The sequence below is a fragment of the Thamnophis sirtalis genome, unplaced genomic scaffold (assembly GCF_051295495.1).
Source record: "Thamnophis sirtalis isolate CommonGarterSnake01/CBP01778 unplaced genomic scaffold, rThaSir2_p1.2 scaffold_2, whole genome shotgun sequence".
Classification (NCBI taxonomy): domain Eukaryota; kingdom Metazoa; phylum Chordata; class Lepidosauria; order Squamata; family Natricidae; genus Thamnophis; species Thamnophis sirtalis.
The window spans coordinates 55,114,415-55,139,324 of record NW_028261382.1 but is presented as its reverse complement, the minus strand read 5'-3'; the positions used below and the strand labels follow the sequence as shown (position 1 = coordinate 55,139,324).

The window sequence follows — 24,910 nt, the reverse complement described above, 5'->3', positions numbered from 1 at the left end:
GTCTTCCCATTATTTGGTCACAGAAGTAGACATTGGACTATTCCCTCTCAACCCTGAAACCAGAGTGGTGTAGACATGAAGAGCCTGATCTAGAAGCTCGGAGGTCCAATCCAACCTCAACCATGGAAGCTCCCTGTGTGGTTTTGGGCCAGTCAAGTTGTTTCCAGCCCAGCTACCTCATTAAAAAAATAATAATAATGAAATATTAACTCTGGGTTTTTAGACAGGAAGACTGGATTTCTGATCTAACCAACACCTCTTTCTCAGGGCTGGTGTTTTCCAGATGTGTCGACCCAGGCTCCCTTCCTTGTCAACCTGTACAGGACAGGGGTCCAACATTTCTGGAAGACATCAACTTCAAGAAAGTGGTTCTAGAACCGAGAGGCCTACTTCTCACCGAGTTGTCGCAAGGGTGAGCGATCTCGGATCGAATGGGCTGTTTTACCCCCAAATGTCCCCCTTCTCCTTTTTTTTTCCGGAGAGGTAGGGCTCAGGTAGTCTGGTCTGGTGGCTCATGATGGAAGGAAGCATGAGAGGCAAGATTGAGGGAGAAAAACCTGGAGTCTTTTGAAGGTTTCTCCTGGAGGTAGTAGGATGAGGTGGGATTCAGTCAATTCGGACCGGTTCAGGCGAACCTGATGCTAATTTTACATCTGGTTCACTGAACTGGTACTTGCGAGGACTGTCTGGCCCCGAATGAGTCTCCTCGTAGCTCGTTTTGGATGCCAGTAAGTGCAGGGCCCATACAGAGGCCTCCTAGAAGTCCGGAAATGAGCCTCTGGAGTCTGGGAGAGGCCATTTTCACCCTCCCGGAGCCTCAAGGTGAGCCTCTGGACCCTGGGGAGGATGAAAATCCCTCCTCTGTCGTAGTGTATGAGGCCAAGTAGGGGACCAGGACATAGACCAGTTAAGGATGGGAAAACAAGGGCTATGGATTTGGACAATAAAGAAGTATCCTTCCCAGATTTTGCCTAATGCTTAGCTGGTCTCCAAAAAGATCTGGAGATCTGCTTCTGGAACATCATATTTTGGATTAGGACTTAGGACACCTGCTCTCTTGAATTGAAGAGGTTTTCCTGAAATGCTTTCCCATCGGAACGGTGGCGTTTTGGAAAGAAGGCAAAGGAATAAGAGTTCAAGTCCCTAACCTCCACGCTCTTCAGTCGTCACCAGAAGCAAAACAGATCTAGCGATAAGGTGCTTCACCCTTTGATTGTTGACTCCTCCGTCAACTCTAAGGCTAGCTATTAACTAGGTTTCCTTTGCTCTTGGGGGCTGCACGGACATTAAACCCGGTCTAGATTTCGAAGGAGTTGGGTTTTCTGACTCACAGGTCCTGGTTGTCCCCCAAGTTCATGAGATCTTAGGCAAACACCCCCGTGACGGCAGTTGGAAGACCTTGATAACTGAGGAGGTGCTAAAATGGCTTCTCAGTTGATGTTCTGTCCCCCCACAAACACCTTCTGGAGATATTTTGGGAGATCCCCAAATATTGTCATCTCCATCTGATGACAATATGGCAAGCTGATAAGATCTTTAGGTCTTATCCTGCTTCTTTCTTTTAAGCTGCCCCAATTTTTCTCTCTGTCTTTCTACACCTGAATGTCTCTTTCGGCGTTGGCGCTCTGCCAGAAATCAGTAATCTTCCCATCCTGGCCCTGTGTCCATTACAGGTAGTCCTCGATTTACGACTGCAGCGGAGTGCAACACTTCCACCGCAAGGCGTGCGTTAAGGGAGCTTTGCCTCCTGTTATAACCTTTCTCGCCACCATTGTGACGTCAACCATTGCGTCATTAAGCGCATCCAACTTCCCCCGTTGACCATGCACACCAGAAGCCCAGAGGGGAAGATGACAAATGGGGGAAATCACACAACCGCACAGCCGTTCGTTAAGTCCAATGCCAGTTGCCAAGCGACCAAATTGGGGCCGCCGCAACGCTCACAAGGTGAGAAAAGCGGTCGCTGAGCCCGATTTGTTCGGTGCCATCGTAACTTCGGACACGGCCCCTAAACGGGACGGATGTAAATCGAGGACTACCTATAGGAGGAAACCCAGATTGAGGTCTAAGCAAAATGGATGGTTAAGCGGCCCAGGAAACCCTTCTTCCCTGTTGCACCATTAACGCGAAGAGACGGACGAGGGTGTCTGTAAACGTGAAACGGACCTCACAGACTGTGTGTTTGTGTGCCTGCGTGCGTGTGTGTGTGTGTGATGCACTTAAATGCTGAATGGCCTTTTGGCAGTAGCTTGCACGAGGATTAGGGTTTAGGGACCATCTGCCACCAGTTTTTTCCACCTTCCTTCCTGACCTCCTTCCCCGCCCCCCACCTTCCCCTCTTCCCCGTCACCAACCCAACGCGAATACGGGGGCAAACAATCAACCGCTCCCTTCCAATTAATTTTTCTTGAAAAAAGAAAATAGGCGGCTCCCTTCGGCTCCAACCGGCTCAGAGCCCTGCTGCTGGAGCTTCAGCATTGGCGAAGGCCGGGCACGCCGCTTGGCTCCGTGGCTGCTGGTGGTGTACATCATCGTCTGGCTCCATTCCTTAGGATGCCTGTCCATCAGCTGCTGGTTGATGAGCCTCTGCATGTCATCCTACGTCCAGGAAGAGGAGAAATGTTCAGGAGAAGCCAGTGATGATGGGAAGGGAAGTGACGTAGAGCAGGGGGTCCCCACTACCGTGGTCTATTTGCAACCAGGCTGGGGGGCACGTGCAGCTGTGCATGCCAGCTCATTGCTCATGCGGCCCAGTTCCCATCTCCCCACCCCCGAGCCAGCTTGGGGACCACTGATGTTGACCCAAGAGTGGTTGGAGAGGCCCATATTAGACCCACAGGTTCAGGGATGTCCATGGCGTATGATCAAAAATATCAAGATGGCGGCCACCAATCCCAGCACTGCCACTTTTTACGGGTGTTGACATAAAAATGGATGGCACTGATTTATGGGCATTGACAAAAGGAGTCAATTGCATTGTTTTATGGGGATATTGACAAAAGGTGTCAATTGCATTGTTTTATGGGGATTGATAAGAGAAGTCAATTGCATTGTTTTATGGGCATTGACAAAAGGAGTCATTTGTTTTATGGGCATTGACAAAAGGAGTCAATTGCATTGCTTTATGGGCATTGATAAGAGAAGTCAATTGCATTGTTTTATGGGCATTGACAAAAGGAGTCAATTGCATTGTTTTATGGGCATTGATAAGAGGTCAATTGCATTGTTTTATGGGCATTGATAAGAGAAGTCAATTGCATTGTTTTATGGGCATTGACAAATGAAGTCAATGGTACCATTTTATAGGTATTGACAAGTCAATCACACTGTTTTATGGTAATTGACAAGTCGTTGTCAATTGTTGTATACATTCTTTTGCACCAGGGTGGCCGCCATCTTTGGACCCTACCTAGTAGACACCCTTCCCTGCGGTTTCGCATGCTTCCTCATTTCAGAACTGACCCCATCTCAGATCTGAGGACTAAAAAGAAGAATGTCTACTGGTGGAAACTGGGTTCCGTAATCCGCAATCTTTGATCGCATGGTGTCTTGAACAAGCCAGAATGAGCAAGCTTCAGTCTCTGCTTACTAGACCCTGAACTATGACCTGTGGCCCAAAGATTGGGTTTGCATCACTTGAGAAGCCAAAATATGGGTGGGCAACTATGCAACATTACGACCTGTGGACTTCAACTCCCAGAATTCCTCACCCAACATGGATTCTGAGTGTTGAAGTCCTTTTGACAATCAATCTAACTTAAGGAGATTGGTTGCGAACATTTATTTCCAAATTGTCTCCTGCGGTTAGGAATTTGAAATCGGCCATCCAAAGGATAATTGTGATTTGGTGAGAATTTGGAGATTTTGCTTAGAATAGAATAGAGTAGAATAGAATGAATGAGCTGGAAGGGACCTTGGAGGTCTTCTAATCCAGCCCCCTGTTCAAGTAGGAGAACCTATACCATTTCAATCAGAGTAGAGCTGGAAGGGACCTTGGAGGTCTTCTAGTCCAACCCCCTACTCAAGCAGGAGGCCCTATACCATTTCAATCAGAATAGACATGGAAGGGACCTTGGAGGTCTTCTAGTCCACCCCCCTTCTTAAAAACCATCCAGGGATGGAACGCTCACGATTTTGCACTTTTGGGAGCAAGTCATCAGTATTCACGGTTATTGGACTCAACCTGACATCACTGAGCAAAAGGAGATCCAAATAAAAATTCAGATTACGTGATTACCAGCTATTTTCACAATGGGCCTCGAAGAGTTGGTAGAATGGAATAAACTAGCGTATTTTTCAGAGTATAAGATGCTCCGAAGTATAAGACGCACCTAGCTTTTAGGGAGGAAAACAACAACAAGAAAAAAATCTGCCCCTGCCTCCCAGCAATTTGCCTCCTTGCAGCAAAACAGCAAACAGCCAGTTTCACTTTCAGTTTAGCCTGATTAGCACAAGGAGAGAAAAAATCTGCCCCTGCCTCCCAGCAATTTGCCTCCTTGCAGCAAACAGCGTGTTTCCATTTCAGCCCAGCTTGATTAGCACAAGCAGCTGATTGTCAAGAGCCAAGGTGGCGCAGTGGTTAAATGCAGCACTGCAGGCTACTGCTAGATCAGCAGGTCAGCGGTTCAAATCTCACCGGCTCAGGGTTGACTCAGCCTTCCATCCTTCCGAGGTGGGTAAAATGAGGACCCAGATTGTTGTTGGGGGCAATATGCTGACTCTCTGTAAACCGCTTAGAGAGGCCTGAAAGGCCTATGAAGCGGTATATAAGTCTACTGCTATTGCTATTGTCGGTTGGATTGGCCTCCCGACCACCAGCTGTTTCAGGCTGCAGGGATTGGCATAGCCTATTGCCACCACCATGTTTGCTGCAAGGAGGCAAATTGCTGGCAGGCAGAGGCCAAAGGGTGGGGACCGGTGGGTGGGAGGGACTACATTTATTGCGTGACCCGTCAAAACCGCGCTCGACTAAGCCGCGCCCGATTAAACCGCATTGCTGACGTCATCAACAGGGCGACAACAGCCAGTGCGGAGAAAGAAGGGCGCTTTAAATAGCGCTTTGAAAGCAAGCTGATTCAACTTAAGGTAAGGGTTAGCTTTAGGGTTAGCTTTAGGGTTAGGTTAAGGGTTAGGGTTAGGGTTAGGTTAAGGGTTAGGTTTAGGGTTAGGTTAAGGGTTAGGTTTAGGATTAGGTTTAGGGTTAGCTTTAGGGTTAGGTTAAGGGTTAGGGTTAGGTTAAGGGTTAGGGTTAGGGTTAGGTTAAGGGTTAGGGTTAGGGTTAGGGTTAGGTTAAGGGTTAGGTTTAGGATTAGGTTTAGGATTAGGTTTAGGGGGGTTAGGTTTAGGTTTAGGGATTAATTTTAGGTTTAGGGTTTACAGCGTGCTTCTGTCTCCATGCTGTTGTCGCCCTGTTGATGACGTCAGCGACGCGGTTTAGTCAGGCGCGGTTTAGTCGAGCGCGGTTTTGTGGTGGAACCCATTTATTGTATAAGACACACCCAAATTTCCACCATCTTTTAGGGTAGTGTGTCTTATACTCTGAAAAATACGGTAATTCCGGGGAATCCTTGGCTCTACAACCACAATTCCTGGGCCAGCATGAATTCTGGGAGTTGAAGTCCTCAGGTTGTCAAGTTGCCATGGTTACCCAGCCCTAAGCCTTGCCAGTCTCTGCCCCAAAGGATGAAGCGGTACCCAGGCGGGATGGGACACGAGAGGATGCCATGGGGGGAAGGGAAGAAGCGGGGTGGGGGTGTAGGCGCTCACCTTAAAGGCAGGAGGGGTGTACGACTAAAGCTGTTGTTACGGGAAGTGATAAAGGCCACTAGATCAGAAACCAAAGGAGCCAAATAGTGAAAAGGCCTGAAGAAGCAAACTGGGAAAAGAAAGAGAGAGAGAGAAAGAAAGAGAGAGAAAGAAAGAAATGACCACAAGGAGAAAGGGAGGACAAATTCAACCAGGAGAGCTGCGGGATGCGGGCAGAGGAACGTCCACTTGTGATGCTCCCCCTTGTGGATCAAGGGGGAATTTGCACAAGGCCAAGTAGAGTTGGAGTGGCCACCTCGGAGTCTCTAGATAGAAGGTGGCCACCAGTCCACCAGAGGGCTGGACTTGAAAACTTGGAAGGGGGGAGGATGTTGGCCACCAGTCCACCAGAGGGCTGGACTTGAAAACTTGGAAGGGGGGAGGATGTGTTTCAGGGATCTGCAGGTTGGACGCGAGGAAGAGGAGGAAGCAGGGTGTTGGGATCCAAAGGGTGGGGCCCCTTTGAAGGTCAGTTCTGAGGGTCATCAACCCCATGAAGAAGGACCTCAAGAAGAGTCCAGCTCTACTGAACCATCTCTCCTCCTCCTCTCCTCCTTGTCCTTTCCTCCTCCTCCTACTTTTCCTGCTCCTCCTCCTCTCCTCCTCTCCTACTCCTCGTTCCTTTCTCCTCCTTTTTCCTCCTGCTCCTCCTTTATTCCTCCTCTCCTCCTTCTCTTTTCCTCCTCCTCCTTTCCTCCTCCTGTTTCTCATCCTTATTCCTCCTTCCTTTCTCCTCCTTTCTCCTCCTGCTCCTACTTTACTCCTCCTCTCCTCCTCCTTTCCTCCTCCTGTTTCTCATCCTTATTCTTCCTTTCTCCTCCTTTTTCCTCCTGCTCCTCCTTTACTCCTCCTTTCCCCCTCCTCTTTTCCTTCTCCTCCTTTCCTCCTCCTGTTTCTCCTCCTTATTCCTCCTTCCTTTCTCCTCCTTTTTCCTCCTGCTCCTCCTCTACTACTCCTCTTCCTCCTGCTCCTCCTTTTCTTCTCTTCCTGCTCCTCCTTTTCTCCTCCTCCTTTCCTTCTCCTTTCCTCCTCTTCCTCCTTTCCTCATCCTTTCCTCCTCTTCTCCTCCTGCTCCTCCTTTTCTCCTGCTCCTGTTTCTCCTCTTTTTGTCCTCCTCCTTTTCTCATCCTCCTCCTCTCCTCCTCTTCTTCTCCTGCTCCCCTTTCTCCTCCTTTTCCCCTTCTCCCCCGCCACTTCCTCCTCTCCTCCTCCTGTTTCTCCTCCTTTTCTCCTCCTCTTTTCCTCCTCCTCCTTTTCTCCTCCTGCTACAATTTCTCCTCCTCTTCCTCCTCCTCCTCCTTTCCTCCTCCTGCTCCTCCTGCACTTTTTCTCCTGCTCTGCTCCTTTTCTCCTCCTCCTCCTCCCACCACAAGGGAGCAAATAACGTGTATCCTCCACAAATTCATCTACTACATAAGTAACCCTGTAGAAACCTGGCCTGGTTCTTCCAGGCCTGGATGTCTGACAGTTGGCAGCCAAGATATTTGGAGGGATGTCAAGCCATGATCCAAACTGACTTTTGCTCCTTCAGAAGATGCTTCTTACGGGCTTTCTCCCCAAGCGTCCCAAGCTGAGTTCCATCAAAGACCATTTGTCCTCCACCCGAGAGTCCCCAAAGTGTCATCAAACCCAGTTTACAACGGAGCTAACAAAAATAGTGGACATTAAATGGAGCCAGGCCCCTTTTTTCCTCTTCAGCCCTGGAACCATTTTTAATTTCCGCAACTTATCGTCTGATTGGGTCAAAGAGAAGAAACCAGAGAAGGCAAAAAAACGGTGCAGAAGAAGACATGTTTTTTTGAGAAGTTCACCCCAGGTTCCCTCTACTTCCAGTCTTCAGGGAAGGAGGCCTTTTCGTTATTGAGCCCATGTGGCACTGCCCAGGGGAAAAAAAACATCTATGGGTTGCTAGGTGGACCAGGCCCTGCCTCCCTCTTCCTCCTTACCTGCCAGGCTTCCAGCTGCTGCGAAAGATTAAGCTTCTGTTGGATGGCGTCCAACAGCTGGCTGTTTAACGACATCATATCCATTCTGCATTTGGCCAACTCCATCTCAACAGCATTCTTCCTGGAAAGCAAAATAACCATCACAACAAAATGTTTTTTTTTTAAAAAAGCCATTTGGTTTCCGGTCCTCTTTTCATCGCTTCCCAACAGGTGGAGCTGGCTGGGGAATATGCGATCCGCAGTCTCAACCCATCCCATGAGGACCAGGCTTGGGGAAGCTGATCCAGATGGAAGTTCATATGTGTGTGTGTGTGTGTGTGTGTGTGTGTGTGTGTGTGTGTGTGTGTTGCATTTGTGCTGTAACAAGGCAACATTTAAAAAATGGCTGTCTGCCTGGATGGTTCCCAGAGTGAGCCGATAGACAGAAAAGGGAAGCAGTATCCTCCCTCCCATATTTGGGCATACCAGGGGTTGTGACACAATACATGTATCTGTATCTGTGTCTGTGTCTGTGTCTGTGTCTGTGTCTGTGTCTGTGTCTGTGTCTGTGTCTGTGTCTGTGTCTGTGTCTGTGTCTGTCTATCTATCTATCTATCTATCTATCTATCTATCTATCTATCTATCTATCATCTATATCATATATATGTGTGTGTGTGTGTGTGTGTGTGTGTGTGTGTGTGTGTGTGTGTGTGTGTATATATATATATATATATATATATATATATATATATATATATATTATATATATATATATATATATATATATTCATATATATATATTTAGTTTTTTTTTTTTTTACAACCCCCGGTATGCCCAAATATGGGAGGAAGATCACTACTTCCATTCTCTGTCCTTCAGCTCGTCACAAGAGACCATCCAGACAGAAACCCAATATTTTTTACTGTTGCCTTTTTGTTACATTTTACAACAGCACAAATACAACACAATCGTGTATATGTATATGTATATGTATATGTATATGTATATGTATATGTATATGTATATGTATATGTATATGTATATGTATATGTATATGTATATGTATATGTATATGTATATGTATATGTATATGTATATGTATATGTATATGTATATGTATATGATGTATATGTATATGTATATGTATATGTATATGTATATGTATATGTATCGATAGATAGATAGATATAGATATAGATATACATAGTTTAGATAGATAGATAGATAGATAGATAGATAGATAGAGATAGAGATAGAGATAGAGATAGAGATAGAGATAGAGATAGAGATAGAGATAGAGAGAGAGAGAGAGAGAGAGAGAGAGAGAGAGAGAGAGAGAGATAGATAGATAGATAGATAGATAGATAGATTTACAACCCCTGGTATGCCCAAATATGGGAGGAAGATCACTACTTCCATTCTCTGTCCTTCGGCTCGTCACAAGAGACCATCCAGGCAGAAACCCAATATTTTTTACTGTTGCCTTTTTGTTACATTTTACAACAGCACAAATACAACACAATCGTGTATATGTATATGTATATGTATATGTATATGTATATGTATATGTATATGTATATGTATATGTATATGTATCGATAGATAGATAGATAGATATAGATATAGATATACATAGTTTAGATAGATAGATAGATAGATAGATAGATAGATAGATGATAGATAGATAGATAGATAGATAGATAGATAGATAGATAGATAGATAGATAGATAGATAGATAGATAGATAGATAGATGTTGTAATATAGTTCCTTGTGTAGGTGTGTGTCCTCCATGGCCTAGTTCACACTAGGGCCTGCAGGGTCACGCTGATAGATAGATAGATGCCTATGCAGCCATGGCTGATGGAGCACAGTCCCCATTGCAAATATCTCTGTGTTGTAAAAGAGAAAAAAGATCATTTTAAAAAATCCCTTTGCTGAATGAATATCGGACTTCCTAAGAAGCCAGTTTCCATGGATACAGGAGAGTCAGTAACCTACACAGAGACTAAAATACCAGAAGCTTCCTGGATTTCCGGCATTGAAACTCAATAGACAAACAATATTCTCTGCTCCGGCAACAGGGGCAGCAACGAAGGGGCTATTTGGTCTTTTGGGGGTTCCCCCCCCCAAGCAGACAGTTTTAGCTAATGACAATCACACCTGTGTTATGGGTCCATCATCAAAGGAACAGAAAATGAATAAAAGAGGGAAGGAAGGGGAGAGAGGGAGGGAGAAGGAGTTAAAAGGAAGGAGGGAGAGAAAAAGGAAACAAAGAGAGTAGGAAAAGGAGAGAGAAGAAGGGAAAGGGCGAGGAGGAGGGAATGAGGGAAAGGGAGAAAGGGAGAGAGAAGGAGAGAGGGAGATGGAGGAAGGGTGGAAAGGGAAATGGGGAGAGAAGGGAAGAGAGAGGAGAGAAAGGGACAGAGAGAGAGAGAAGGAGGGAAAGGGGGAGGGAATGAGGGAAGATAGGAAAGGGGGAGAGGGAGAGAGAAGAAGGGAAAGAGAGAGGGGGAGGGAATGAGGGAAGGTAGGAAAGGGAGAGAAGGAGAGAGGGAGGAATGGAGAGAGAGGGAGGAATGGAGAGAGGAGGGAAAGAGGGATGGCAAGAGAGAGAGGGCAAGGGAGGGAAAGTGAGATGGGGAGTGAAGAGAAGGAGAAAGGGACCAAAAGAAGGAGGGGAAGGGAAAGAGAATTAGTGAGGGAGAGAAGGAGAGAAAGGAGAGAGGGAGAAATAAAGGAGGAGAGAGAGAAGGAGGGAAAAGGAGAGAGGGAGGGAGGGAGAGATGGAGGGAAAGGGAGGGAGGGAGAGAGAACATTGACTCATATGGCCAGAAGCAACTTCTGAGGTCTTCTACTCCAGCCACTTCTATTTTTCCAGCCTTTGCCAGAACAGAATTTGCATTTGCAGCCGTTCATCCGATTTGGTGCAGGGGGCTCACCATGCAACCAGGGTCAACATCTCCCCATAAGTCACCTTGCTGGAATTCCTGCCCGATGGATCTTACATTTTATTTAGGTTTCTATCGGACTTGCCACCCCACCAAACCTTTTCTCAGCTTACTTAGAAATGGCTTCATCTCGGTCACGGATGGCCTTCAAGAGCTGCTCACTCATCTCCTTATCTTCGGCCGATCCCCGAAGTCGGTCTCTTTCCTCCTTCAGCGAGGTCATTTCTACGCTCAGCAGTGTCACCTGACAAAGACAAAGGAGGGGGGGAGAAGAATCAATGTCGCGATGTTGTGGGTTTCATAACGAGGCAAAAAGAACAGGTCCATTCCATCTAGAGTAGAAGTTCACGAATCAAGGAAGACCAGCTGAACTCTAGAAAAAATCTTTGCAAGCGGAGAAGTTATGTTCAGAAAGCATCTGCTTCCTTAGATACTGTGATGTTGTGTTGTGTTGGCTTTGGTTGAGGTCGTGTGGGTTGGCTGCGTTGTGTTGCGTTGACTTTGGTTGAGGTCGTGTGGGTTGGCTGCATTGTGTTGTGTTGCATTGACTTTGGTTGAGGTCATGTGGGTTGGCTGCATTGTGTTGTGTTGCTTTGGTTGAGGTCGTGTGGGTTGGCTGCGTTGTGTTGTGTCGGCTTTGGTTGAGGTCGTGTGGGTTGGCTGCGTTGTGTTGTGTTGCTTTGGTTGAAGTTGTGTGGGTTGGCTGCATTGTGTTGTGTTGACTTTGGTTGAAGTCGTGTGGGTTGGCTGCGTTGTGTTGACTTTGGTTGAAGTCATGTGGGTTGGCTGCATTGTGTTGTGTTGGCTTTGGTTGAGTTCGTGTGGGTTGGCTGCATTGTGTTGTGTTGGCTTTGGTTGAGTTCGTGTGGGTTGGCTGCATTGTGTTGTGTTGGCTTTGGTTGACGTCGTGTGGGTTGGCTGCGTTGTGTTGACTTTGTTGAAGTCATGTGGGTTGGCTGCATTGTGTTGTGTTGGCTTTGGTTGAGTTCGTGTGGGTTGGCTGCACTGAGTTGTGTTGGCTTTGGTTGAGGTCCTGTGGGTTGGCTGCATTGTGTTGTGTTGGCTTTGGTTGAGTTCGTGTGGGTTGGCTGCATTGTGTTGTGTTGGCTTTGGTTGAAATCATGTGGGTTGGCTGCATTGCGTTGTGTTGCGTTGGCTTTGGTTGAGATCGTGTGGGTTGGCTGCATTGTGTTGGCTTTGGTTGAGGTCGTGTGGGTTGGCTGCATTGTGTTGTGTTGACTTTGGTTGAGGTCATGTGGGTTGGCTGCATTGTGTTGTGTTTTGTTGGCTTTGGTTGAGGTTGTGTGAGTTGGCCGTGTTGTGTTGGCTTTGGTTGAGGTCATGTGGGTTGCCTTTGGTTGAGATGGTGTGGATTGCCTGCATTGTGTTGTGTTGGCTTTGGTTGAGGTGGTGTGGGTTGCCTGCATTGTGTTGTGTTGGCTATATCTATCTGTTTATCTATCTATTTATCTATTATCTATTTATCTATATCTATCTGCCTACCTGCCTGCTCACCTGTTTGCCTACCCATCCACGCACCCATCCATCCATAATTCAAGAGAGAGAGAGAGAGAGAGAGGGAGGGAGGGAGAGAGAAAGAGAGAGAGGAGGGGGAGATGAAAAACAAATCCATCCCTGCCTACCTACCTGGCTGTGAAGCTGCTGCAGCTCTTCCAGGCTCTGCCTCAGTTTCCCCCGTTCACCTTCCATTAACTCCCTCAGGGTTCTTGAATCTTCACTCGTTTGCTTGATCTGTTCTTCCAAAGCATCGTCATCACTTCTCCGAGAGCCCTGAAAAAGACACACAGGGAGATTAGTGGTTCAAGGTTGACTCAGCCTCCCATCCTTCCCAGGTGGGTAAAATGAGGACCCAGATAGTTGGGGGGGAGGATAAGATGCTGCTGACTCTGTAAACCACTTAGAGGGGGCTGGAAAGCACCATGAAGTAATATGTGCAATATTCCTCCCTCCCACTCAGCTCCATTCAGCTGCTCAAGACTCCACCCTGCAAGGGATTATGGGGTGATTAAAAGAAGACACAAGCTGAAATGCTACTGTTATTAATTGGGTGACAGCGGTAACCCCCCAAAACCCCACTTACCGGGCTATCCGTGCCATCAATCACGCTTTGGATCAGTCTTTTCAATTCGCTGAGTGCAGCCCTCAAGCTGCCGGCTGGAACGTCTTTGGCTGAGGAGGTTTCCGAGGACTCGTCCATGGAAGAGTCGGTGGAGACGGCAGAATCCGCGCTGTCGTTCCCTCTGAGGTGCGTACACAAGTAACGGACTTGGCAATAGGCCTCCCAAAGCTGCAGCCTCAACTGTGGTAACAGAATTTTTAAAAAAAATGTACAATGGAAGGGTTGAAATATCACGACACCCATCTGACAGATTTCAAACCCAGGATGACATCTGCAGGATGAGACACTAGAGTCCTCCTCTGTTGGACATGCTATATTATGTGACCTCAGTGATGAATTCTAGAAGGTTCTCATAGCTTGAGTTTGGGGGCGATATATAAGCCTAAATGGTGGAGTGGTGCGGTGGCCTAGAGGTGGCGCTCTCGCCTCACAATCAGGAGGCTGTGGGTTCGATCCTAGGTAGAGGCAGATATCTGGGCACAATGAGAATTTATCTGCTGAACAAAACTCCATACTGACGAGAGGGAAGGGCATCCGGCCATTCAAACACTCTGCTAGCTCCATTCAGTTGCCCAAACTCCACCCCTGCAAGGGATTATGGGGTCGTTAAAAGAAGAGGATGATGATCAGTAGTCATTATGAAATGACATCAGGAGGTGGAGCTCTCGTCTCACAATCAGGAAGCTGTGAGTTCAATCCCAGGTAGAGGCTGATATTTCTGGGCACAATGGGAATTTATCTGCTGAACAAAACTCTGCTCTGGCGACAGGAAGAGCATCCGGCCAATAAATACTCAGCTCCATTCAGTTGCATGCCCCACGCCCCCCGTTTTGGCTTTTAGGTTGGTGCAGGAGGCTTTTCAAGCCCAAAAACGGGGCACGGGATGGGGGGGCTCGCAATCTCCACAATTTCTCCCCCCCCCCAGCTCATCCTAGCTTCCTCCTGCATTCCTGCCTCCCATGCCTTCCCCAATCTTTGCAGTTTCTCCCCCCTAGCTTGCCCTAGCTTCCTCCTGCATTCCTGCCATGGAGAGCGTGACCTGAGAAAAGGGCAAATGTCAAAACTGCGCCCGACTAAACCGCGTCGCTAAAACCGCGACGTCATCAGTGCGGCGACAACAGCGCGGAGACAGAAGGACGCTTTAACTTAAGGTAAGGGTTAGGTTTAGGGTTTAGGGTTAGGGTTAGGGTTAGGGTTAGGTTTAGGGTTAGTGTTAGGGTTAGGTTTAGGGTTAGGTTTAGGGTTAGGTTTAGGGTTAGTGTTAGGGTTAGGTTTCGGGTTAGGTTTAGGGTTAGGTTTAGGGTTAGGGTTAGGTTTAGGGGTTAGGGGTTAGGGTTAGGGTTAGCGTTACGTTTAGCATTATGTTTAGGGTTAGGTTTAGGTTTAGGGTTAGGTTTAGTTTTACAGCGCGCTTCTGTTGCCGCGCTGTTGTCGGCGCGATTCAGCGCTCATTCATCGGAGCGCTTTAGAACACGCGGTTTTGTCACCGCGGTTTAGTCGGGCGCGGTTTTGTCGTTCGCCCTTTTGTCGGTGAACCCAGAGAGGTGCCTGTGGAGGGTGGAACCTGCGGAGATGAGGGAAGGCACGGGCAGCAGAAATGCAGGACAAAGCTAGGGCACACTGGGGGGGGGGGAACTGTAGAGATCGGGGAAGGCTCCGCCCCCGCACATGCGCGGCAGAAACCCAAAGACTTGCTGGCTGGCTGGAGGCGCGCCCACATGGGCTGGGCTGGGGCGATGGCTGGCATGCCGTACCTAGAAGGTAGAAGGAATTGTCCTACTTTGGCGCAGCTTCCAGCGCGCCGTACCTGTTCTCGCTCTTGTTCCAGTTCCTCTGCTTCCATGCTCTGTTCGATCTCCGACAGCAACGACATTCTGGTGGAGTTGAAGTCTTGGAGGCTCCGTTCCTCGTTCAGCTCCTCCATCTTGACCTGCAGCTGCCGATAGGATAGTCTCACCTCTTGAAGCTCCAGCTGGCTCTGCTGCAACTGATGGGAGTGGAAAGTTAGCCAAGAGAGAGAGAGAACTAACCAAGATCAATAGCAATAGCAGTTAGACTTATATACCGCTTCATAGGGCTTTCAGCCCTCTCTAAGAGGTTTACAGAGTCAGCATATCGCCCCCAACAACAATCCGGGTCCTCATTTTACCCACCTCGGAAGGATGGAAGGCTGAGTCAACCTTGAGCCGGTGAGATTTGAACAGCCGAACTGCAGAACTGCAGTCAGCTGAAGTAGCCTGCAGTGCTGCACTCTAACCACTGCGCCACCTCGGCTCAAGATCAGCAGTGATTGAAACCCAACCCAGCATGGTCTAGAATAGCTGTTGAGGGGCACCTCCAATGAACTATTCAGGAGAAGGGCCAGGACCATGTAGCAGCTGGGACCAGGACCTTAGTGCGGTCTTACCTTGAATGAGTACTACTACTACATGAATTCAATTCATTTCCAAGGATTTTATAATACAATAGCGGAGTTGGAAGGGACCTTGGAGGTCTTCTAGTCCAACCCGCTGCCTAGGCAGGAAACCCTACACCACTTCAGACAAATGGCTATCCAGCATCTTCTTAAAGACTTCCAGTGTTGGGGCATTCACAACTTCTGGAGGCAACTTCTGTTCCACTGGAAAATTGTTTTAACTGTCAGGAAATTCCTCCTAAGTTGCTTCTCTCCTTGATTAGTTTCCACCCATTGCTTCTTGTCCTGCCTTCAGGTGCCTTGGAGAATAGTTTGACTCTCTCTTCTTTGTGGCAACCCCTGAGATATTGGAAGACTGCTATCCTGTCTCCCATAGTCCTTCTTTTCATTAAACTAGACATATATCAATTCCTGCAACCGTTCTTCCTATATTTTAGCCTCCAGTCCCCTAATCCTCTTTGTTGCTCTTCTCTGCACTCTTTCTAGAGTCTCCACATCTTCTTAAAAACCTCCAGTGTTGGGGCATTCACAACTTCTGGAGGCAAGTTGTTCCACTGATCAATTGTTCTAATAGTTCTAAGTTGCTTCTCTCCTTGATTAGTTTCCACCCATTGCTTCTTGTCCTGCCCTCAGGTGCTTTGGAGGATAGTTTGACTCCCTCTTCTTTGGGGCAACCCCTGAGATATTGAAAGACTGCTATCCTGTCTCCCCTAATCCTTCTTTTCATTAAACTAGACATACCCAGTTCCTGCAACCGTTCGTCATATGTTTTAGTCTCCAGTCCCCTAATCCTCCTTGTTGCTCTTCTCTGCACTCTTTCTAGAGTCTCCACATCTTCTTAAAAACCTCCAGTGTTGGGGCATTCACAACTTCTGGAGGCAAGTTGTTCCACTGATCAATTGTTCTAATAGTTCTAAGTTGCTTCTCTCCTTGATTAGTTTCCACCCATTGCTTCTTGTCCTGCCCTCAGGTGCTTTGGAGAATAGCTTGACTCCCTCTTCTTTGGGGCAACCCCTGAGATATTGGAAGATGCTATCATGTCTCCCCTAGTCCTTCTTTTCATTAAACTAGACATACCCAGTTCCTGCAACCGTTCTTCCTATGTTTTAGCCTCCAGTCCCCTGATCATCTTGGTTGCTCTTCTCTGCACTCTTTCCAGAGTCTCCACATCTTTTCCACATCGTGGCGACCAAAACTGGATGCAAATATTCCAAGTGTGGCCTTACCAAGGCATTATAAGGTGGTATCAACACTTGACGTGATCTTGATTCTCTCCCTCTGTTTATGCAGCCTAGAAATGTGTTGGCTTTTTTGTGCCAGCTGCTTTTTCCCTAGTGAATTTCAACATCCACCCATCGATCTATGGAAAATTAGATTGGCAGCAAATGTGGAGTCTTGGAATGGACCCTACTGGTTTGAGGAGGAGATGGTGATAAACCCGTGGTCTTGGGTTGGAGGAAATTCTGCCATCCAACTGGGAAAAATCCATAAAACTTTAGATCCAGGATCTCGAAGGATCGGCTTGCGTTACTTGCGATGATCCAGAAATTCAAGTGGGTTTCTAAGGGTTGGAAGAGGGGAGATATGACAGAACAGAACAGAAGCAGAAGGAGGCTGAGGAGTAGAGTAGAGTAGAGTAGAATAGAGTAGAGTAGAATAGAATAGAATAAAATAAAATAAAATAAAATAGAATAGAATAGAATAGAAGGGAGGAGAATGGAATAGAATAGAATAAAGAAAGAAGGAAGGAGAATGGAATGGAGTGGAATAGAATAGAATAGAATAGAATAGAATAGAATAGAAGGGAGGATAATGGAATGGAATGCAATGGAATAGAATAGAATAAAGAAAGAAGGAAGGAAGGAGAATGGAATGGAATGGGATAGGATAGGATAGGAATAGAATAGAAGGAAGGAAGGAGAATGGAATGGAATGGAATAGAATAGAATAGAATAGAATAGAATAGAATAGAATAGAACAGAACAGAACAGAACAGAAGGGAGGATAATAGAATGGAATGCAATGGAATAGAATAGAATAAAGAAAGAAGGAAGGAGAATGGAATGGAAAGGAAAGGAATAGAATGGAATAGAATAGAATGGAATGGAATGGAAAATGGAATGGAAAATGGAATGGAAAATGGAATGGAAAATGGAATGGAAAATGGAATGGAAAATGGAATGGAATGGAATAGAATAGAATAAGGAAAGAAGGAAGGAGAATGGAATGGAATGGAATAGAATAGTAGGAAGGGACCTTAGAGGTCTTCTAGTCTAACCCGCTGCTCAAGCAGGAGGCCCCATACCGTTTCAGAAAAGTGGCAGTCCAGTTTCTTCTTAAAAACCTCCAGTGATGGAGCACCCACAATTTTAGTTCACTTTACTTTAGCTTCGCTTAAGTGTTACAGGAGGAAAAACGACCCCTACTCTTGCAAGTACCCCAAAACCTACTCTTCCCCTTGATCTTTGGGTCCCAAGGCAGGGGGAAACCTCCAAGATGGACCTCCCAAATCTCTAAGAACTCCTGCAACAAAGCCCACCTTGGTCTTCTCCACTGGGGCATTTCTGGCTCTTCGGCTCCCGTTCCTTACCTGCGTGTCTTTTTCATGGCTTTGCCTTTCCAAAATTGAGACCCGGTCTTGAAGCTCCTCCACCGTCCCCTGGAGAAGGTGGTTCTCCTCCATCATGGCACTGAGACGGCGTTCCAGGCCCTGCTTCCGATCCCTCAGCATCTTAATCTGAAAAAGCAGGGGTGGGTGGGTGGGAGGCTTTGTCTCAATGTCAAGACCAAGCAAGTCCTCCCTCTCTCTGGTTCTGGAGAAGAGAAGGACCTGGGCTCTGGAGAAGCCAGAAGAGAAGGACTCGAAGAAGCCCCCACCGCTGTGGACACAGCCTGGACGACGATGACGGGACCGGTGGAATGTGGGGAGAGAACAGAAGCAGGACGGATCTCTTCCCTGTCTCCACCTACCTACCTACCCTCCCTTATGGAACTGGCCTTGCAGAGTGGGAGGAATTTAAATTGGCGAGCTTGGAATGTGCGTTGCCAAGCAAAGGGGAGGGAGGGAAGGAGGCCGAGAGGTCACTCCTCCGCGCTCTGGAATTCCCAGAGGGATTAAGGCATGAACTTGGGTCCCACCCAGGATCAGAGGGATCTTCGCCCCGCTGGCTCGGTTCCTCTCTCCACCATCGCTCCCCAAAAACAAGGCCAGTCGTTCACTGCCTTCTGTCCTCTGGGAAAACTCCTTGGTGATTGTGTTCAGCCTGCACAAGCGCGGGGGGGGGGGGGAGGAACACTTCTGAAATGAACATCATTGGGGCCCTTCACAAGAGCAGGCTGGCCCGCCAGATGAGGTCAAGGGGGAAATTTCTATGGGAGGTTTTCTCAAGAGAAGCCCTCACTCCCCCCCCCCCATCTCCCTCCAAGGAGGGAGAGAATTCTTCTGCTCTGTCAGAGTTTTGTCTGTGTGTTTGCGTATAAATGTGTATGTGGGAATGCGTTGTGTGTGTGCTTTAGTGCGTTTGTGTATGGATGGGTGGATGGATGGAGGATGGATGGATAGATAGATAGATAGATAGAGATAGATAGATAGATAGATAGATAGATAGATAGAGAGAGAGAGAGAGAGATAGCGAGATAGAGAGATAGAGAGATAATACGTGGATGGATGGGTGGATAGATAGATAGATATCCTAATTATCTGAAATGTAATTGATAGGATAGGATAGGATAGATAGATAGATAGATAGATGATAGATGATAAATAGATATAGTATAGATATAGACAGATAGATATAATGTAGATAAATAGATATAATGTAGAGATAGATAGATAGATAGATAGATAGATAGATAGATAGATAGATAGATAGATAGATAGATAGATAGAGATAGATAGATATAATGTAGAGATAGATAATGTAGAGATACATAAATAGATGATAGATGATAAACAGATATAATGTAGATAGATAATGTAGAGATAAATAGATGATAGATAGATAGATAGATAGATAGATAGATGATAAATAGATATAGTATATATATAGACAGATAGATATAATGTAGATAAATAGATATAATGTAGATAGATAATGTAGAGATAGATAAATAGATGATAGATGATAGATGATAGAATAGATGATAGATGATAAACAGATATAATGTAGATAGATAATGTAGAGATAAATAGATGATAGATGATAGATAGATATAATGCAGAGATATATAAATAGATGATAGATGATAAATAAATATAGTATAGATATAGACAGATAGATATAATGTAGATAAATAGATATAATGTAGAGATAGATAGATAGATAGATAGATAGAGAGATAGATAGAGAGATAGAGAGATAGAGAGATAATACGTGGATGGATGGGTGGATAGATAGATAGATATCCTAATTATCTGATATGTAATGGATAGGATAGGATAGATAGATAGATAGATAGATAGATAGATAGATAGATAGATAGATAGATAGATAGATAGATAGATGATAGATGATAAATAGATATAGTATAGATATAGACAGATAGATATAATGTAGATAAATAGATATAATGTAGAGATAGATAGATAGATAGATAGATAGATAGATAGATAGATAGAGATAGATAGATATAATGTAGAGATAGATAATGTAGAGATACATAAATAGATGATAGATGATAAACAGATATAATGTAGATAGATAATGTAGAGATAAATAGATGATAGATAGATAGATAGATAGATAGATAGATAGATAGATAGATAGATAGATAGATAGATGATAGATATAGTATATATATAGACAGATAGATATAATGTAGATAAATAGATATAATGTAGATAGATAATGTAGAGATAGATAAATAGATGATAGATGATAGATGATAGATGATAGAATAGATGATAGATGATAAACAGATATAATGTAGATAGATAATGTAGAGATAAATAGATGATAGATGATAGATAGATATAATGCAGAGATATATAAATAGATGATAGATGATAAATAAATATAGTATAGATATAGACATATAGATATAATGTAGATAAATAGATATAATGTAGAGAGATAGATAGATGGTAGATAGATTAGATAGGTAGATAGAAAGAAAGAAAGAAAGAAAGATAGATAGATAGATAGATAGATAGATAGATAGATAGATAGATAGATGATAGATAGATAGATAGATAGATAGAATTAGATAGACAGACAGATATAATGTAGAGATCTAGAGAGAGAGAGATCAATAGGTATAGAGATATATGAATGTGTATATATGTGTATGTAGCTATATCATGAACAAGTGTAAGTGCCTGTTTGAATGTACATGTGGGCATACCCATCCATACGCATGCATACATAAATGCATATGGGCGTGTGTGCGTGCATATATGTACACACATACACGCATAACATGCATGTGTGCGCGAGGGAGTGTAGGCACAGAGGCATGCACCAGGAGTCAAATCATTCAAGATGCTGGCTGCTGGAACCACGTTCCAGCTTCTTTCTCATTTAATCTGACACTGGAGCCATGCCCTTAGCTGCCCAGGTGCCCCCTAATCCCCTCTTCCCTCTCCCCCAGGAGGCCTCTGTCTGCCTAGGTGTGCTCACCCACCCATGTGCGCATTTCTTAGATTACAGAACTTCCAACACTGAGATTGCTTAACCGCTCTCGCAATATATGAAATACAACCTGGACAACATTTGGCCTGGCCAGCAAGCAGAATTTTCCCCTTCTCCCTCTGCCAAGATAACAGACCACCATTTCCAGAAAGAAACGCAACCAGGAATGTCCCGGGAAGTGGAGAAAAGGGGGTAGCCCAAACTTAGCCCACCTCCCGATTTTCCTGACGTCTAGCTGTGATTTGTGACGGATTACCTTCCCCTGCGAATTTTGTGAATTCTGCTTTAAGCAAGCGTGAGTAATTCCTTGAGTATTTTTTTAAAGATATATATTTGTTCCCAGGTCAGGAATGAGATAAGGAGTCAAAAGTCCTCCAAATGAAGAGAGGAAGAAAAAATAATTCAAGAAAAGAAAATCTGGGAGAAAAAATTAAAACGTAAAGGTTACCCTCACACACATGTGCTAGTCGTTCCCGACTCTAGGAGGCGCTGCTCATCTCCGTTTCAAAGCCGAAGAGCCAGCTCTGTCCGAAGACGTCTCTGTGGTCATGTGGCCGGCATGACTCAACGCCGAAGGCGCATGGAACGCTGTTCCCTTCCCACCAAAGATGGTTCCTATTTTTCTACTTGCATTTTTTACGTGCTTTCGAACGGCTAGGTTGGCAGAAGCTGGGACAAGTCACGGGAGCTCACTCCGTTACGTGGGGCCAGGGATTTGAACTGCTGAACTTTCTGATCGATAAGCTCAGCGTCTTAGCCACTGAGCCATTGTGTCACCAGAGAAAAAAACTAAAAGATAAAGACTTGCAAAAATGTAGGGGTGGAATTTATTCAAGAACCTGATATGGCATTAAGGATTTGAATTCTATTCGCTGGAAGAAGACAAGTTTGGTGGCTGTGGTTGTTCCCCCCCCCCCCCGACTTAAAAAGATGCACAAAAATGCATTTTTGCCGGAGAAGTGGGCACGAAAATGTGTGCCAATTTCAGCGTGAACTTTTAAAGATTCTCCCTGTCTTCCATGTTGCATTTCCCTCGCGTCGCACCTTGGGAATTTAAGAAAGATTTCCCCCGCGATCCTTCACAAGGCTTGATTAAATGAGACGCCTTTCTCACTACCTATTACGCAGGAGCTGCCCCCTCGGGGGGGGGCTAAATTAGCAACTCTCTTGGGGGGGGGTGAATAAGAGAAAAATCTGTTTTGCAAACGAATCGGCGGCGCGATTCGATTTGGGATTTCCGAATCGATTGACTCAAGACTGATTCAATTACAGAAAGGAAGCATTTCCTTCGATCCAGAAAGCGCGGCGAATTCGCCGGCATCGATTGGAGATCATGGATTGGGAGTTGAACTCATCTCGGAACGGAATCCTGCCCCACCTTTAATTATTCTAATAACCGCAGCTCATCCTCCAATTTGCGACTGTTCCAAGTTATGGCCTACCTGAAAAAAGAGGACTTATAACCTAGAGATGAAATTCTGAGTTGGGATCACAATTCCGTGACTCTGTTTTATGAGGGTTTTGCCAAAAACTAGCACTCTCTTCTGGTTTTCGGCAAAACTCCGCCAACTGAACGATAGCTAAATATAAAGGTTCCTCTCGCACATATGTGCTAGTCTTTCCCGACTCTAGGGGGCGGTGCTCATCTCCGTTTCAAAGCTGAAGAGCCAGCGCTGTCCGGAGACGTATCAATGGTCATGTGGCCGGCATGACTCAACACCGAAGGCGCACGGAACGCTGTTCCCTTCCCACCAAAGGTGGTTCCTATTTTTCTACTTGCATTTTTGACCTGCTTTCGAACTGCTAGGTTGGCAGAAGCTGGGATAAGTAACAGGAGCTCACTCCATTATGCGATGCTAGGGATTCGAATCACTGAACTACCAACCTTTCTGATCGACAAGCTCAACATCTTAGCCACCGAGCCATCGCGTCCCCAAGTGAACAATAGGTTTCCGTAACAAAGTGTTTGTTTAATATACTTGTGACATTCGGGCTTATGACCTCCAAATTCACTTAACGACTGCTACAAGAAAATCATAACGCCAACTTGGTCACTGACCATTGTGGATAGGCTCCCTTATGGTCATAACTCAAGGACTGCCAGTAGAGATTTCTAAGAAGACTCTCAGGCCCTCCCCGGCTATTTCAAATGGAGGCGTTTCTCCATCCTAAAATTCTAAAACTCCAGAAAGTTTGGAAACTTCCGAAGGATTCTCGCCAGCAGAGCCTGATGGGAAATTCCTCAAAGCACCCCACTGACCACAGAAGATGACGAATGAGATGGAGCATTTGGCTCGATCAAACATGCTAACTGGCAGAGGCAAGGGTCAGCAACCTGCGGCTCCGGAGCTGCATGTGGCTCTTTCATACCTCTGCTGCAGCTCCCTGTTGCTCAAAATATGTGCCAGAACCGCCAATGTGCGACACCTGCCGGCACGCAATTTAGTGAGCTTTTTACACACCCCATTAGGTTTTGTGGCTCCCGGTGTGGGAAACCAGATCCAAATGGCTCTTTTAGTCTTTAAGTTTGCCGACCCCTGGGCAGAGGTTTTGCGAATGAGCATAATGACCGAGCTTTTAAAGATTTGAAAGAGACAGTGAGTTTATTTCATGTATGTTACACGTGAATGACTCTACCAGCACCCCACGTGCAGACCAGTGAGACACAAAGGCCATGAAGAAGCTTGAGAAGCCAAACAGCCACAGAAGAGGATGAAGTCACATCGGATGACCATGCAGTTCAAACCCGGTGAAAATATTCATACTTACTTCCAAGATTTGCTGCTCCGATAAGAGGAAGACGGGGGAAAGGAGGAAGGAAGGTTGAAACGGGACAATTAGGGTTAACAAAATGTGGGGTAGGGACCAAGTAACTGGTAAGCTTAAGGAAGGGAAACATCTCAACTACGTTTCTCTAAAGTCTTCCTCTTAGCTGGAAAGAACTCTGATGGAGTTGGACAACTCAAATATTATGCAGGCGCTCTGAGAAATTTCCCAGGTTCTAGCCAAAATGATCTTGTTTCTAAGCAACTGGGAGTTTCTTCCAACACTTATACCAGTGACAGGCGGTGAGGTTTATGGCTGGTGAGGCAGCAATTTCTTTAGACTTGTGGACTTCAACTCCCAGAATTCCAGAGCCAGGCATGCTCAGTTCCAATTTAAAGCGACAGCATTCGTTTTTCTCCTTTGCTAAATAAGTTTCCTTCTTTCTTTTCCTTTTTCTTCTCCCTTCCCCTCCTTCCTCCCTCTCTCCCTCCCTCCCCTCTCTCTCAAACACACCCACACAAAGTTGCACCAGGAGGATGAAGTTTGAATTCCTTCCCCTCCTTCCGACCCACATGTACCTTTTCCAGCTGTTTCAGAGAGGATTTCAACTCTGCTCTTGCCTGTCATCATGAAAAGGAAAAAAATGTAAAAGGAAAAAGGCAAGAGCTGAGGTCAGGCTGGGCTAGTTGCTGCCAGAGTCACCGTGGATGACTCTGCTTAACTGTTTAAAAAAGCCTCTAAAAAAGCGCCCTCTACAGGAGGAGGTGGGAGAACGACGTGCCTCACCTAGGTCAGGAATTTTTCAGCTTTTAACCCTTGCTTAACTCTGCTCGAGTGATCATAAAAAGTCAGACTAGAGGAGGCACGTCATTCTCCTGCCACCTCCTGTAGAGGGTGCTTTTTAGAGGCTTTTTTAAACAGTTAAGCACTAAGCAGAGTCATCCAGGGTGACTCTGGCAGCAACTAGCTCAGCCTGACCTCAGCTCTTGCCTTTTTCCTTTTACACCTCTAAGAGCCAAGGTGGCGCAGTGGTTAAATGCAGCACTGCAGGCTACTTCAGCTGACTGCAGTTCTGCAGATCGGCTGTTCAAATCTCACCAGCTCAGGGTCGACTCAGCCTTCCATCCTTCCGAGGTGGGTAAAATGAGGACCCGGATTGTTGTTGGGGGCAATATGCTGACTCTGTAAACTGCTTAGAGAAGGCTGAAAGCCCTATGAAGCGGTATATAAGTCTAACTATTGCTATTGCTATTGCTACATTTTTTTTCTTTTCATGA

The 24,910-nt window shown here is 45.8% G+C and overlaps 1 protein-coding gene across 1 annotated transcript in view; it reads right to left on the bottom strand.

The window, feature by feature from the left end:
- Window positions 1-2,391: 2,391 nt before the first annotated feature.
- The window catches only part of BICDL1 (BICD family like cargo adaptor 1), a 43,031-nt gene continuing 20,512 nt past the window's right edge, over window positions 2,392-24,910 (bottom strand). Inside the window, exons 4-10 of the mRNA XM_087705638.1 lie at window positions 17,828-17,974; window positions 14,629-14,808; window positions 12,783-13,001; window positions 12,329-12,472; window positions 10,795-10,925; window positions 7,752-7,872; window positions 2,392-2,598 (exon numbers count right to left, since the gene is read on the bottom strand). Coding sequence (XP_087561764.1) covers window positions 2,398-2,598; window positions 7,752-7,872; window positions 10,795-10,925; window positions 12,329-12,472; window positions 12,783-13,001; window positions 14,629-14,808; window positions 17,828-17,974 — 1,143 coding nt within the window. The 3' untranslated portion in view covers window positions 2,392-2,397. The remainder of the gene's footprint in view (window positions 2,599-7,751; window positions 7,873-10,794; window positions 10,926-12,328; window positions 12,473-12,782; window positions 13,002-14,628; window positions 14,809-17,827; window positions 17,975-24,910) is intronic.